The 16,777-nt window shown below is 36.7% G+C and overlaps 1 protein-coding gene across 1 annotated transcript in view; it reads left to right on the top strand.

The window, feature by feature from the left end:
- Positions 1–16,777, top strand: part of CWF19L2 (CWF19 like cell cycle control factor 2) — a 162,587-nt gene that overhangs the window by 54,516 nt on the left and 91,294 nt on the right. Inside the window, exons 8-10 of the mRNA XM_044669061.1 lie at positions 379–408; positions 14,089–14,198; positions 14,475–15,175. Coding sequence (XP_044524996.1) covers positions 379–408; positions 14,089–14,198; positions 14,475–15,175 — 841 coding nt within the window. The remainder of the gene's footprint in view (positions 1–378; positions 409–14,088; positions 14,199–14,474; positions 15,176–16,777) is intronic.

The following is a 16,777-nucleotide window of genomic DNA, read 5'->3' as shown; positions in this document are numbered from 1 at the left end:
CTAGTGATCGCAGCATCTATCATGAGACTTGTCTTTCTCATGATGGCCTGATCTGCTTGACCATTTAGAATTGTAGTACGTTTTTTCTAGTGTTATCATGCTGGTCATTATTGTAGGACTTATTGAAATTGATTTGTTTCTTAAATCTACAGAATTTCATTACATGACCTTGACGACCACATAGATAACATGTCCGCACTGGATTATTATTTTTTTTGCCATTATAGCCATCTGACTGCCTAGATTGACTCTGACTCCTACTGGCTTGTAGTGCCAAGTTCTTTATCTCTTCATGCTCCTTTTTTTTTTTTTTTCCTTCTTTGAGCTGTCTTTTCAAATCTGCTATCAATGTGTCCTTTTATGATTCAGATTCCCTAGCTGCTCTTTCCTCCTTCACTCGAGAATCATGTATGTAACTGGCATGCAGTCTAATATCCTCAATAGATAGGGTTTCCCATTGAGGGAAGTTCTGGCAAAAGTAATTCTGTATTGGCACAGTAGCCCCTTTGATAAACTGCCTGCAAATATGTTGTAAAGCCTCTCTGGTGACTGATTGTCCCTATACCTGAGCAAATTCTCAGCTGATTCTACAAGCCTATCCAATTAAAGACTTGGTTGATTGTCTTCTTCCTGCCTCAGTTTTTCAAATGATGTCCATGAATTGAGTCTTTTGGTGTACAAATGCATTGCCTCCAGCAAGTCTGTTCAGCACCTGAGCAAGTATCTCATGTTAGTATGAGATGATACCTCTAAGTCTTTGTGGACAGTAGGCCAGGAAGTTAGATTTTTATTTGACCATGTCTCTTCCAGGAGCTTGATCTTTTCTGAGGGTGTATAGAATTTCCCTAAAAGAGATTCTGTGTCAGGGAAAGAGGGATTGAAAAGTTCAAAGGCCCTTTTCAGTTCTTTTATTGACTTATGTGGGGATAACTAGAACTTGGGAAATCTCCTTCTTAAGACTTCTAGGTCTTAAAAAAAAGATTTGTAGGATTTGAAATGCACTATGCCTCCATCTGGCTGTAGTATAGTTCAGTCCACTATTGGGATATAGAGATACAGTATTAGCCTTGTCATCTTTTGCATCAGTCTTATTTTTTTCAGATTTGGTAGAATCAGTGTCTGCTCCTGTGTTTGGGCTTTCTTTATTATCTCCAGTTGCATTATAGTGTGGTTGACCAGATTTTGACCCTTTCTAATCTTTCTGTTTATCTCAATTAGTTGCTTAGTTTGGTCTTTCAGTGCCTGTATTAATAAAGTATTTTCCTGCTTTGGTTTTCCCCACAAATGGTCGATTATTTTCTTTAGTGCCCATAGTGCTTGGAATATTGATATCATAATAGCTCCCAAAGTAGATAGGAAAGCTAATAATTCTGCCAGGCTGACAGTCACTTGTAGGAATCATAAATTAAAGGATTTTGAGCAGATAACCAGGTATCGTTTGAAACCATGTGTAAGACCTTGTGTGATTGTATAAAGCATAAGGCATAGGCTTGATACTATGAACATCATTCTTCCTATAGCTATTTTCTCTGTATTCTTAGGTTCAATTCTTAAAAACTGTTATGTAAATCCCTGATGGTTTGGGATCTGGAGCTGGGTAAAAGTGAATTTAAATCCTACGAAAAACACATAAGATATAATTAGTGAATCTCAAAGGATTACACACTGCAGTAGATGTTGTTTAAATGGTGAATCTGCTATACTCAAACTCCAGGTATAACAGTATCCAGGGCAATGAATCTGCAGTTAGAATTATACAGATATCTTGTCTAACTGACATTCTGTACTAATGGATAATACTTAGGTTGACTGCAAATTAAACTATTCTTTTGAAAGGTATAATACTCCTCTTCCCTTCAACTATACCAAGGATGTGACTACTAAAGCCCTAGGATTCTTGATGAAGGCAAGTGTGAAGTAAGTGTAAAGGATTTATTCCTAATAGGCTTAGGGAAGAGAAAGCAGGAAATAGCTGGGAAGAAGGGAATAGGAAGCCCTTAATTAATTAAGGCTAATGATGTTATTAATGATCTTTGAAGTGATGTTAATCAGGTTTGATAGATGCCTTCCTGGTTGAGCCAGAGTGGCCCAACTTAAATCAAGTTATTCTTCTGATAAGGTGTTGATGTTTCTTCTTTATGGTTAATTCAGGATCAGGGACTGATGAAGTAGTTTGAAATAGGTTGCTGGTTGATGGCTGAATAAGCTCACCTAAGGCCTACCCCCAAACCACCCTTTCCAACCCAATCTCAAATCTGAGATCCCTGTCAGTTCAAAATCCTGGCTTTTATACCTGGTCCTCAACTGTCCTTGGCACCTGCCAAGCTCCTGCCTGGCCCGGTTCATTCTACATTCCAAGCAGGTAACTGTCCATCATTTTGATTTCAACATGGCTATCCAATTTATCATTGCAAAAGTAACTAAAAAACCAGAAGGCTAATGGGAGAACTCAAGTGGATAGATGTAGTTTCCACTTAGAGAACTCCCTAAATATCTACCTGTGGTCTTGGAGTATTCTAGCACCCTGTTAGAGTAAAGCAGAATCACTTTCTCTCATTGAGCCAGTCATGCAAAATGCCTTGGAGACAATGTTATATAAAACCAGTATCTATTTAAAGAGAGGGTACAAACTGAGGATCAGAACAAGGTGTCCCTAACTCTAAGGGATCTAGCTATCCAACCCACAATCATCCACGTCCCTTGCAAGAGGGAGTCTTCCATTCTTCCAGCTAACCTACCAGCTCCCTATTTCTATCTAGGTATTCCCCTAAAAGAGTTGGCTAAGTTGCTTATCTATGACCCTCAGTTGTTGGTTTGGTTGAATTCAAAAGCTATCTCCAAAACCTGTTATGATTGCTTGCAAAATGACTAAGTTCACCCACAGTGGGTCTGACCCTTGAGGTAAAAACTCAAAGTCAAACTGACAGGATTTTAGACAAAACCTTCTGGAAAGTTGATAAAAACACAGCAGGTATAGTCAGATCTTTTGCTAGATGTTCTTCAGTCAAACAGAGAACCTCCAAAGATGATTTTAGGGTTTTCCTTCTCCACAAACAGGCTGAGATAGCCAAGCTCCTACTAGCCAGCCTTTCCTCTTCCCTTCAGGACTGAAAGAGTTCCCTCACTTCCACAGGAAGTCACTCACTCTAAGTTATTCCTTCAAAACTGTTCCTCCTCTGCCCCTTGCCTATTAAAATCCTTTCAATCTAGAGTTCCTAGTATGTGCCTTAAAGAACTTCCACTTCTCTTAAATCTTATCCTTATCTCTATCCTTTTCCCATCACAATACATAGTGCATTTAGCCTGTCTATAGTATAGATGACTACAGCTATGTGGCCTACTAGCCCACTAGGACCTCAGGTCTTTGCAGAATGAGTAACAGATCTACTTAGATCTAAACCCCTTCCTCCTCCCTGACTAGTCTCACTCTTGAACATCATTTCAACATTACCAACTGCCTGGCTAATATTTTTATATTAGATTTCTCATAGACATCTCAAACTGTCCAAAACACAATGAATAATCTTTTCCTCCAACTTCCAAAATGTCTTCTAAACTTCTCTTATTTCTCTCTCTGTCTTTGTCTCTCTGTCCCTCTCTGTCTCTCTGTCCCTCTCTGTCTCTCTGTCTCTCTGTGTCTGTCTGTCTGTCTGTCTGTCTGTCTGTCTGTCTGTCTGTCTCTCTCTCTCTCTCTCTCTCTCTCTCCCTCTCCCTCTCCCTCTCCCTCTCCCACTCTCTCAGAGAGTAAAAGAAGTCATCTGGGTATAGCAAATAGCATGATCAAGGTGGTAGGCCAGAAAACTCATTTTATATTTGGGAGGCAGAGTCCAGTTTGGTAGGTACAAGGGACTGAAAATATAGTAGGGAGTAATATTTGATAAAGCTGGAAAGGTAAGGTGACATCAGACTATAGGGGACCTGGAATGCTAGTTAAAAGGATTTTTAAAAAAATAAGATTTAGTGGTTTATTGCTCTTTGTAGTGAATTAAAATAGGCTTTGGAAATAAAGTTAATTTAATGAAAAATAGGAATATATGCACCACTATCATCACCACCAAAAAAAACTGGATTTAATCAAGAGAAACACTTCATTACAATCACCGTGTATAATCCTTTCCTTTCCCTTCTCCTCTTCCTCTCTTTGCCACTGCCCAGATGCAAAGGCATGACCAGATTTCCAGCACTGGTTTACAGTCACAGCTCCCTGTCACCATTTACTAAAGCAGATCAGAAGCATTTACTCATCTGACAGCTAGGTGTTCCCTTGGCCCTCCCTCATGTCTGTTGTCCTAGGCTGGGGACTTTGATACTGGGCCTGAGAAACAGAATTGATCTTCATTCATGGATCATTAAGGATCCAATTAAAATTTTTGATCAAAGAAGTGATTTGAGATTATTAGTGCATAGGAATGTTATTCTGATATAAGAATGAAAGATTGGTTGGAGAAGGGAAAGAGTGGAGATGGGGAGACTTTTAGGAAATTATTGTTGTAGTCCAGGTGGTAATATTATCTTGCACATAAAAGCGTAGACAATCAGAAAAGAATGGAGAGAGTGGCTCTAGGATATATAGTACATTTGTTGACTGTCTACCTTATCTAGAATTTGTATGTGTTTTTATTTGGACCATCTGTGAATTAATAGTAGCACCTTGTGTTTACATTTATGATAACAAAAACAGTGCTAAATTATTTTGTTTCCTTTTGGAACTTTATATAAACTGTTAATAGGAGGAAACATTTTTTTAACAGTATATTCATTAGCATGCTAATTAAATGCTTATTTTTATGCATTTAAATCTTCACAGATTAATCATTTTTCAAGGTAACTAATACCTCTTTAACCTCACCCTATCTTCATCTTGCATCTTTTTTGTATCTATTTTGTATATATCTGTATATGTACATATTATTTTCTCTGTTGGAGTGTAAGTTCTTTAAAGACAGGTTATTGACTTTTGTCTCAGTGCTGAAAAAGCATAGTAAGGGCTTAATAAATGCTTGTTGGTTGATTTTAAATTTTGAACCACTCATAGGAGAAGATACCTGTAAATGCATTGCTTTTTTTTTGAACCTTTTAATTTTATAACAAAAATTATAGTTTTAAAATATCTGAAGAAGTTTGTTAAAAAAATAAAAATTAGGTATTTAGTATTGGAAGAATCTCTCTTGTATAGCTTTTAAAACATACATGCTGATCATATGGATGATCCTTTTTTTTTCCTGTAGATGGATACAAAATGTTTTAAAAATTTTACCTCTACCATGGTGGTAATTTCCATTTTGAAAAATGACTTTTTTTGTGTACATTGTGGTTTTGTTTGACTAAGGAAATCAAGTTCTCTCATTTGATGGTTTTGTGTGTAGTTCATTTGAACAAGTAAAATCCAAATAATATTTTTTCATTCTTCATCTTTTTAAGACACATGGACATTATTACCTTTTTGAGTGCATTGTTTGCCCAGGAAATAATTTTAAAAATATTCTCTTACTTGCATTCTTTTATTTTTATTTTGGCATTTTATTACGAATTGCCTTTAGACTTTTATGAGGTGTTTCTCACTACTCTACATTTGGACTTTTCAGTAATAATAATAATAGCTTTTTTATAGATTTTTATCCATTTTTTTCTGTCATAGTAGGAGATCTGTTGTAAATCAGAGGCTGGTGTTTGTAATCATGACATGCTGTGAATGCATAAGTGTAGTAGGTGAAATGCTTTTGGGGTTTTTGAATAAAATACTATTTCTTTAAAAAATTTAAGCAGGTTAAATTGGAAGTAAGTAACACTAAAACCTTAATACCCTTGTCATTCAGAGGATATTGGAAGGATTAAATGTAGGAGTTTGACAAAGCGTGGAGAACAGTTTAATTAAAACTTTAGAAAGAAGTACAGATAGAAAGATAGAAAAGAGAAAAAAAGATTATTAATCTTATGCCCTATAAATCTACCTAAACTAAGTCTCACTAATAAATAATTCCTAGTAATTAACTAAAATTTCTTAATACTATCTCTGTCTTCTCAGGACAGGTTCTTCTGCCTGGCACACCAGGCCTAAATCTACTCTACTTTATCTGTAAAATATTCACTAACTAACTAACTTCCTAAAACAATAGCCAACTATCACTAACTGCCTGTAGGCTCTTGCCTGAGAGTCAGACCTCCTGCTCTCTAGAGATCCTAGAGGCAAAAGACCACTTCTCTTAGTGGCTTCTTCCCTTATCTCCTCACTGACCAACTGCCCTTTTACAACTTTCCTGCCAGAAAGCTGTTACTACTTCCTCTCCTCACTGTCCTGGTTTCTTTGGTAACAGAATTTTCATCTCTGGCTCACTGCTCACTGAACCTGTCAGTTCTCTGATCCACTGAGAAACCCTGCTCTCTCCTCTCTTAAGCTAGACAAAGGGAGAGATTAAGAAAATCCCTTTAACAATACAAATTAACAAATTGGCACAGTGGGATAGAATGCTAGACCTGAAGTCAAGAAGACTGATCTTTCTGATTTCAAATCTGGCCTCAGATACTTACTGTCTCTGTGTCCTTGGGCAAAACACTTAATCCTATTTCCTCATCTTTAAAATGAGGAGAAGGAAATAGCATAACCACTCCATTATTTTTGCCAAGAAAACTCCAAATATGGTCCCAAAGAGTGAGACATGACTGAAAAAGGCTGAATAGTAGGTCAGCAAATCATATTAACTCCTTTTGCCAGCTGTTGTACTCTAAAATAGACATTCACCAAAGAATATGAAAGTGACAAAACTATTTCAGTCTTTTTTTAAAATCCTTAGAAATGAGACTTTTACCTGAGAAACTTGCTGTACAATTCATCCCACTTCCACTTCCTTGCTTTTCTTCTTATTCTAGTTATATTGGTTTTGTTTGCATAAAACCTTTTTAATTTTATGCAACAATTACTCTTTATAACTCCTTTAAACCTCTATATCTCATATCATCATGAATTTTTTTGTTCTTCATAGATTTGACTGGTAATTTCTTCCATGCTCCACTAATTGCTTAGGATCCTGATGGTGAACCTATGGCACATGGAATGCTCTCTGTGGGCATTGTAATGCAAGATTGCTAGCAGAAGCCTTTTTGCTTCTGCAATTTCAAAACTATCACAGAAAGGCAGTTGGAGGTCTTAGAATCTTCAGAAAGCAAGTTGGAGCCTGAGGCTATAAATAGGGCTGAAGTCCAACTGATAAGGCTTTTGCCTTCTGGCTCTTGCTTTGGCTGGGGGCTTTTGCTTTTGGGCTTTGGCCTAGCCTGTTGGCTTCAGCTTTTCGGCTTGGCTTTGGTCTTTTGGCTTTGGCATTGGCCTGTGCTTATTTTGTCTTGGGGAAATTTGGACCTATCTAATTTCTCCGGACCTTTCCCTGATCTCTCCATCAAATCCCTGCTATTTCACTGAAATTCCCTTTGGACCCTGGGAGGAAGGGTGGCTTGGTGATTGGACATTGTGGATTTAGTTTCTGCAGGCAAATAAGGCATCCTAAAACAAATTACCCCTAATTTAGTGATTTGATAAATACTTTACTTCAAAGGCAGTCAAACCTTCCTGACTGGGAGAGCCAGACTCTCTCAGTCTAACCCTCTCCTGCGACCCATCCCCCAACACCAGCCTTCTCCCTAGCAGCTGTTAGAAAACCTGAAACCTCTTTCCCTCTGATTAACCTGACACTAATAAATTCCCTTTATTGCCTACTCAAAGCCTCTAGTGAATCATTGTATCGAAAATTAAGGCAAGGGCTGAAGAGGGAAGGAATTATTTCATTTATTTCTTGAGGGAACCGCAGGCATCCATCTTGGCAAGAAGTATCTCCCAGAGACTTCCTGCAGGAATCAGTTTCACTGGAGGAGCCCTTTTGTCTCCTCCCTCAAAGGTCTTTAGAAATTAACAAGAGAAACCCCTAGCCTTGATATAAATATTTCTGACTGGCCCAAATTCCTCTTGTATCTTAGAAGTACCTTCCCTGCCTGAAGGGTTCAGCCTATCTCCCCCAATATCCTCTGCCTCTAGTCTTGGTGAATAAGCCTGTTTAAACTGCCTTCCTATATATCACCTCATTCATCCCTTCCATACACTCAGTTATCCCCTTCATTCCTCCTCTTATCACTTACATCACCATTATCCCTCCTCACTACCCAGATTGCCTCAGACCTGCCAAGATTACCCACTTCTTTATAATAGCTTGTGTGCCATCCCCCTCCCCCCAGTTTGTTATTAGAAAGGCAGAGGGACTTGGGCAGAGCTGTTCCTCTCCCCTCTCTACCATGTCTGATGACATTTTTTCACATCCCCGACCCCTCTGCCTAGCAGCCCTATGGGAGAGCTTCCTCCCTTCCTGTGTGGGGTAAAGGTGAGGCAGGGCACACCTGTTACATGGTGGCAGGGACAGGCATGGCACTTGGTCTAGGGGGTGGGGTCTGGCACTCTGTCTATAAAAGGTTCACCAACACTGGCATAGGCTGTCACTTTTTATGTCTAAATCACATACCTATTTTGTACTTTTCTTGGTATACTTCATGGGATGTTGGTTTATACCTAGTTTCTGTAATATTGCTTTCCATTTTCCCAAAAGTTTTTGTTGTATACTGAGTTTTTGCCTTAACTGTAGTCTTTTGAGTTGATAAAAAATTAGATTACTGTGCTCATTTGCTTCTATATATTATATACTTAAGCCATTCCATTAATCACCTTCTATTTCTTATATGGTACCAAATTGTTTTGATGATTATAACTTCATAGTATTAGAAGCTCTAATTGTAGAGTGCTAGAAGTGATAACTGAGGATTTTATACATTATCCTACAGCTAATAGGATATAATTGTTTTTGAGTAGGAGAGGTAATGTAAGATATGTGTTTTTGGGCTATCTCTTTGGCAATTATGTGGAGGAAGGAAGAGAATGGAGCTATGGAGACCAGTTAGGAATCTGTTACAGTAGTCCAGGTAAAAGGTGATAAAGTGTTAAAGTATATTAGAGGCTATGTGAATGGAGAAGACAAGTCCAAGAGATTTAAAGGTATATTTGTTAAAGCTTGGTAATTGATTGGATATGGGGGATTAAAGAACAGGTAGAATCAAGCATGCCACTAAGTTTTTGGACTGAAAGGAAATGGCATAGTTTGGAAATGGGATTTTTTTTGTGGTATAAAGTTTTGTTTTCTTTTCTTTTTCTTTCTTTCTTTCTTTTCTTTTTTTTTTTTTTTGGACTATGCTGAATTTGAAATGTTTATAGGGCATCCAGGTGGAGATGGATAGAAGGCAGTTGATAATATATGACAGGAGTTAGGGAGAGAGTTTAGGGCTAGATATGTAGACTTGACACCATATTCATAGAGATGATAAATTTGAACTTTAGTTTTTTGAAGGACCATTAAATGCATGTGCAAGCAATAATTTGGAAAGGTTTAGGAAATTAATCATTAACTCCACAGTATTATTTCTTGTACGGCATATGGAATTAGTTTTTTTATATCACAGTTGAGTAATTCTTTGAAATCCTAATACAAAATGACAGCTAATTTTCTTCCATTTCCTTAGTACAAATCTTTATTACAATTTTAGAGAATCTTGTTGACAAACCAGCTTGACCTATTTGTATTTGCTGCACTTTTTTGTGTTGTTTTTTTCCTTCCATTACTAAATAGTTTTTAGAATAATTGAAAAAAACTACTAAAAATACTAGATTTTGTCCTTATTCCTAATATTAAAGAATTTAAAATAAACTTTGATAATCTCTTGCTAACTAACAAACATTTAGTCATTATCATTTTAAATTATGGGATAAACACTATTGAAGATAGAGTATATAATAACTAAATTACTTTACACTGATATATAAGAAATAGTATTATTTATATGGTGATGGAATTGATTAGAAATGCTTATTGCAAATCATTATTAGAAAAATAGAAAGCATTTACATAGTGCTTAGGATTTGGAAACAATTTACATATTCACTTATTTGATATATGATTAATTTCCATGTAGGCTGAATTTTTTAAAAGCAAAAGTAATTATTTTCTCATTAGAGTCTCTATTATTTGCATTCATGTATTGTTGTTTACTAACACCTTTGTTAAATACTAGTCCAGTGTCTCTCAACTCTGATAGGTACTATGGGCCTGATGGAAATGTGTGTTTATCAGTCAGCCTAACTAATATGCGTAGAAATTTATCACTGGTAGTTGGGATTTAATTTTTGTGTTTGTTTTTTTCTCTTACCATAACAACTCATGAAAATTTCTATTAAAATTATTTATCTATTTAGAATATTTTTCCCATGGTTACATGATTCATGATCTTTCCCACCCCTTTTATCTCTCTTCTCCCAGAGCTGATAAACAATTCCACTGGATTATACATATGTCATTGTTCAAAACCTATTTCCATATTATTCATATTTTAATAGACTGATCAATCATGTTTTTCTTCTGCTTTTCTGCTCCCACAGTTTTTCCTCTGGTTGTGAATAGCATTCTATCTCATAAGTCCCTCAGAATTGTCCTGGTTCATTGCATTGCTGCTAGTAGAACAATCTGTTACATTTGATTGTGCCACAGTGTTTCAGTTTCCATTGTTATGCCTGGAGAAGTATCCCAATAAATGAGTCTTGAACCTACAATGCAAGATGCAAAGGGACTTTATTGTCTAGCTTGAGCTAGGGTCTCCCACCTAAAGTTGGTGAGTGACCCTGAGCTGCACCTGGGTTAGAGTTTTTATGGAGTAGTAGTCAGAATGGAACAGGGTAGAGGAATGTCCTTAGGTTAGGAAATCTTGTAGATAAGGGGGATGTCCTAAGGTAGATAAGGTGATTTCCTGAGGGGAAGAGATCATAGGGAGAAGGGGAAGGTCTTCAGGGTAGATAAGGTCAGTCCCTGGAGACTGGGGGTCTGCAGGGTTGGGATTCTTGTGGATAATTCTATTTCACCATAATGTCATATAAGGGTCGGGCCCATAATGTCATACAGGGGTCAGGATTTTTAATTCTGACTCTTTCTAGGTTCCACACCATATACAATGTTCTCCTGGTTCTGCTTATTTTGTTCTGCATCAATTCCTGGAGGTCATTCCAGATCATGAAAACTCCTTAAAGATGTAGAGGAATTGACATCTGTATCAGTGAAGAGAGTTTACATACTAGGAGTTTCCCTTACTAATGAAATCACAAAATAGTGAGGGGTGTTATGTAGAAATGGATGCATGGAATCCCTGCAAAGATACAGGGACAGCCTCACCTAGAATTCCAGGGGACCCCCCCCCCCCCGGAGAACTTTGGGTGAGGAGGCAGTTGGGAGGAGTTGGCAGTTGCTTTGTGGGGGTTGAAGTGAGCAGACACACTGCTTACTGCTCCAGACTTGGGGGTTCACCTGAGTGACCTTTGTGGCAAAGCCTTTGTGGTTTCTACGCAAGGCTTAGCCTGTTTAATAGGGTTGATCTTTATCAACTTCAATACAACAAATATTTAGTGATTAGAGAGTAAAAATATTCATTAATAGCAAGAGAGCCAGTTTTAGTTGAGTGCCTTCACCCCTCTTGTGGGAGGGGAAGGGCAGCTTCAACCTAACAGCTCAGGGTCACATTTTCTTATCCAAGAACCTTCATTAACTCCTCTAGTTTTCCTTTTTACTTCTTAATATAAGCTTTACCTTCAAATTCTGTGCCTGGAAATTATTTGGGGAAATACTCACAACTCAAGTCTGGACATCTAGTTTGAATCCTGTCAGCTGCCAGTTTTAAGATCATTCATCTCAATCCTCAACAGTTAGATTGCTAGCTTCTACTTGTTCCTTTATCAGACCTGTGAGGAATATAAATTAAAGAAAGGGAACATCATTGGGGTTCAGCCATAACAGAAACTTACCAGAAAAATCTTAACCAGTCTCCATTTTCCAACTGAAAAACAGCAACTGCTTAGGGGGGAGGGGTTTGAGATCCAGGAGGGTCTAAGCCCTTCCTTTCACACTGAAACCTGTCAATCAGTGCCTATGACTTGAAGGTCTACTGGCTCAGACACATTTATCTGCTTCTCCAAAATATCTGTTATTATCATCATAACAGTTTGTAGATGAATTTGAAACTAGACAGTTCTTAATATGATTCTTCCCAAAACACAAAGTAAAATTTTATGTAAATAATTTTTAAATTGTTTTTTGAATACCCCTTTAAGTACCTAGCTCATCATGTAAGGACACACTTAACAATGAGTTTTGCTTGAGGGGTTGTTAGAAGTTTTTAATCAGGCATCCATGAAGTTGTTTTAAAACTATTTTGATAATTGTGTTTATTTCAGTTTCAATATAATTGACTTCCTTTGTAATCAGGTGTATTGTTATTTTTTGGCATCTAAAAGCATTATTATGAAGAGGCCATAAGCTTCACCAGAAAGGTTAAGAACCCTATGATTTTGTTATACAGTGGAAAGAATACTTGGTCTGGAGTTTGAGGATCAGGGTTCAAATTTTACTTTTAATGATTACTATCTTTGTAACTTTTAGTAATAAACCTAACATTTCTTGACTTCAATTTTCTCATCTACAAAATGAGTGGGTTGGACAAGGTACCCTTTGATTCCCTTTCTTGCCTTAGAGCTTTGATCTGCAATTCTTCCTAATTCATTGTCCATATTTTATAGATGAGGAAAGTTAGGCCTTCCCCATTTTGATTCCAATCAGTTAAATTCTACATTGTTTACATCTCTTCAGTTCCTTTTCTTCTTAACCTATTGAGGATCTTGCCTTGTCGAGTCTTATTGTGGGATTACTACTACCTTTTAAAAAATCTTCATTCCCACTCAAATGCTTTCTAAACAAAGCGGGAGAATATAAAACTGAGCTAAGTCCACCATAAATGTATGTTTCCTAATTTCAAGTAGGCCTTTACTTCTATAAGACAGTTAAACTTGCTATTTGATTCACTATTGTATTCACAACAGTGGGTTTTCCAAATCTTTCATCCCTCCTCAAACACTATTGGCTCCCTCTATTTGCCTCATATTTCACTGAAAAAATTAAGGTGCATAGTCAAGAACTTCCTTCTTTTTCCCTTCTCATTTCAGAGTACTCAAATGCTTTCAAATCACTTTTCTTCTTCAGCCCTCACGAGAAGAGGTAGCCCTTCTGCTGACACCAAATTGCCCTAGTCCCTAAGCGATCACTTTCTTTCCTGTCTTCACTAGCAGATTACTCCCTCTGTTCTCTCCCCTCTGTCATTAATCCTCTGTCGTTTTATGTCTATTCACTGCTTCCCTGCTGTCTATAAACCTTCCCATATCTCCTCCCTCCTCTAAATGTCCTCTTTTGATCCATCTGTCCCCACTAGTTCTTATCCTATATTTTTCTCTTTTGTGACTAAACTCTTTGGGAAAGGCCACCTATAGTAGTCTCCTCCCTTTCTCCTCTCTCTCCCTTTCCTCCACCATTCAACCTAAACTGCTCTCTTCATTTACCAGCAATTTCTTAATTGCCAAATTTGATGACGTTTTCTTAATCCCAATTCTTCTTGATCTTTTTGTAGCCTTTGGCACCATTTATTGCCTTTTCTTTGATTCTCTCTTCTCTATAGGATATTGAGACATTGCTTTGTCCTTTTTCTTCTGCCATGCTGAGCACTCCTTAGTCTCTTTAGCTGTATCTTTGTTTAGATTATGCCTACTAATCTGGCTTTAGAAACTTCCTTTCTCTATGACCCTGGACAAGCTACTTAACCCCAGTTGCCTAGCCCTTACTACTCTTCTGTCTTGAAATGAGTACTCAGTATTGATTCTAAGATAGAAGGCAAGGGTTTAAAAAAATTAATTAAGGCAAAATTGTTTGTAAAGGGTTCTGTACTGTTCGAGGTTTTGGTCATTCTTGATAGGTCCTGGATTATGTCCCCTGTGGATAAGAAGCCCTACTGTTTTGTATATATATTTTCTCACTTTTTTTTTTGTATAAATACATAAAAGGAAAATAAAGATGTGTAATTGTATAAGAACTCTCAATTAACTTTTTGGAAATATAGAATATAGAAATAATAATTAAAACTGCATTAAAATTCACTTTAAAATGTAATTTTTTTTGGTTTGCTTTATTGTTTCAGTGATAGAAGATGGTGGACTAAGCTGGCTTAAAAAGTCTTACCAAAGAATGAAAGAACAAGCTGAGAAACAAAATCGAAATTTTGAAGATGTTGTAGCAGAAAGATATGGGGTAAGTATCTCTTATAAGAAGAATATATATTTTTGAAAACTGAAGGAAATTAATTCGATCCTTTTACCTTTGCATTATTGTCTGCCATGAAGAATTTTTATTGGATTTTTTTTTTTGAATCTGGAGTTGACTTTCTCTTGAAGACATTTAACTATTCAGAATTGTTAGCATATAAAATAAGTTCATGATATAGTTCCCATAAACTTTAGTGTCAAATAGGCTCGAATTATTTCAAAGTTTAAAACATTTAAAAATATATTTCCTTTTTTTTTGTAGTCAATGGAAACATTTCAGTCACGATTAGAAGAAGCTAAAAGAGCAGCATCAAAAAGTGATAGCTATGGAAGAGAACGATGGAGAAAATCAAGATACTCAGATAAAGAACAGAGTGGACAAGAAAGTAAAAAAACCATGGAGAAAAATGTTTTAGACAGTACCAGTAAGGACATTTGTTATGAATATTCAAGTGGCAGTTATAGCAAACTAAATATGAAAAGTGATCGAATATCTAGTAAAGATAAATATAGAGAAGAGGAGAGAGAAAATAGGTCAATAGAACCAGCTAGAAATGAGTCATATCAACTGAGGAAAGATTACGATTCAAGAAAGAAACAAGATTTTTCTTTACTTGGACATTTCAAGCATAAATTCTTGAGACCTTCTGAAGATGATGAATTACCATTTGGTAGTGGAAATTCTGAAGCATCTTTTGCCTCAGCATTGTTAGGTCAAGACTCTTTGAATCATAATTTTCTAAAACCTGATGAAAACACTGAACAAATTTCATTGTCATGGAGCCATGAAAAGAGAGGTGGAGAGAAACAAAATTCAGATAAAAAATTAGTTAAACCCACTGGAAGTACTGATGATATTCAAGAAATTTCAAAGAACACAAGAGGAAAATCACAGGAAGAAAATACAAGTACTTCTCCTGAGAAAAGAGAATTTCTACAGAAAACTAAGACTTCATTTTCTGGGTATTTTGTGATTTGTTTTTCATTTAAATTACTTAGTATTTATAGAAGATATAGAAGACTCATGAAACTCAGTAAATCAGTGGGTCTTTAAATGCCTGTTAAGAGATGTGGTATGTATCCTTAAATTTCCTATAGTATAATAGAGAAGGTAAGATATACAAATATGATACTGATATAAATTTATGCTTATATAATACCAATTCATTAAAATAAAAGTATTAGTTCATGAGTTATGTTGAATATCAAAATTGTACAGTTGAATCAAGTTAAATGAACAATAATCATACAAACCTAGTATTACTATTCTGTTGTGATCTCAGTTATGTAATGAAATTCATTTCTGGTCTTATAATTGGATTGGGAGTTTATAATCCATTCTAGATGCTAAAAGAAATGGCATGGTTGATTGGTCACTGGTACTTGCCTAAGTATAAGTAAATTTATTATGTCAGTGGCGTCAAACTCAAGTAGAAATCTTGTCCCTTAATCTATGCATGGGCAGCTAGGTGGTACACAGTGGATAGCGTGCCAGTCAAGAAGACTCATCTTTCTGATTTTAAGTCTAGCCTCAGATACTTACTAGCTCTGTGACCTTGGACAAGTTTTTAAACTCTGTTTGCCTCAGTTTCCTCTTCTGTAAAATGAAGTAGAAAAGGAAATGGCAAACCACTCTAGTACTTTGCCAAGAAAACCACAAATGGGATCATGAAGAGCTGGACCTGACTGAAACAATTGAACCAAAACCACACTCCATATCTAATGATTCCTGTGGTCAGCAATTAGTTTAAAAATATAATATAAAGTATGTTTGTTGCATTTTAATTAATTTTGTTAAATATTTCCCAATTACAATTTTTTCTGGTTCTGGCTGGACTGGGAAGTGCTGAGTGAGTCTGGACTTTGTGTTTCACATCTCTGGATTGCAACTGTAGATAAATTAGCATGGACTCTATAAAGTTTTTGTCTTATGTAGTAATCGGCATGTCCTGGCAACATCCTGGTCTAATTTGAATGTTATCAGTTGTTTCCAACATGAGATTATTAGTTTCTTTGTTAATATTGTTCAAACACTGCATTTCTCTCATCTTTTTTTTTAATTTTTTTTGACATTTATTAATATTCATTTTTAACATGGTTACATGATTCATGCTCCTCCTTTCCCCTTCACCCCCCTCCCCCCCGGCACTCCCCCCACCCATGGCCGATGTGCATTTCCACTAGTTTTGTCATGTGTCCTTGATCAAGACCAATTTCCAAATTGTTGGTAGTTGCATTGGTGTGGTAGTTTTGAGTCCACACCCTCAATCATGTCCACCCCGACCCATGCGTTCAAGCAGTTGTTTTTCTTATATGTTTCCTCTCCTGCAGTCCTTCCTCTGAATGTGGGTAGCATCTTTACCATAAATCCCTCAGAGCTGTCTTGTGTCATTGCAGTGCTGCTGGTACAGGAGCCCATTACATTTGATTTTACCATAGTATATCAGTCTCTGTGTACAATGTTCTTCTGGCTCTGCTCCTTTCGCTCTGCATCTGTTCCTGGAGGTCTCTCCAATTCGCCTGGAACTCCTCCAGTTTATTATTCCTTTTAGCACAATAGTATTC

The sequence above is a fragment of the Gracilinanus agilis genome, chromosome 3 (assembly GCF_016433145.1).
Source record: "Gracilinanus agilis isolate LMUSP501 chromosome 3, AgileGrace, whole genome shotgun sequence".
Classification (NCBI taxonomy): Eukaryota; Metazoa; Chordata; class Mammalia; order Didelphimorphia; family Didelphidae; genus Gracilinanus; species Gracilinanus agilis.
This window is presented reverse-complemented; position numbering and strand designations above follow the sequence as displayed.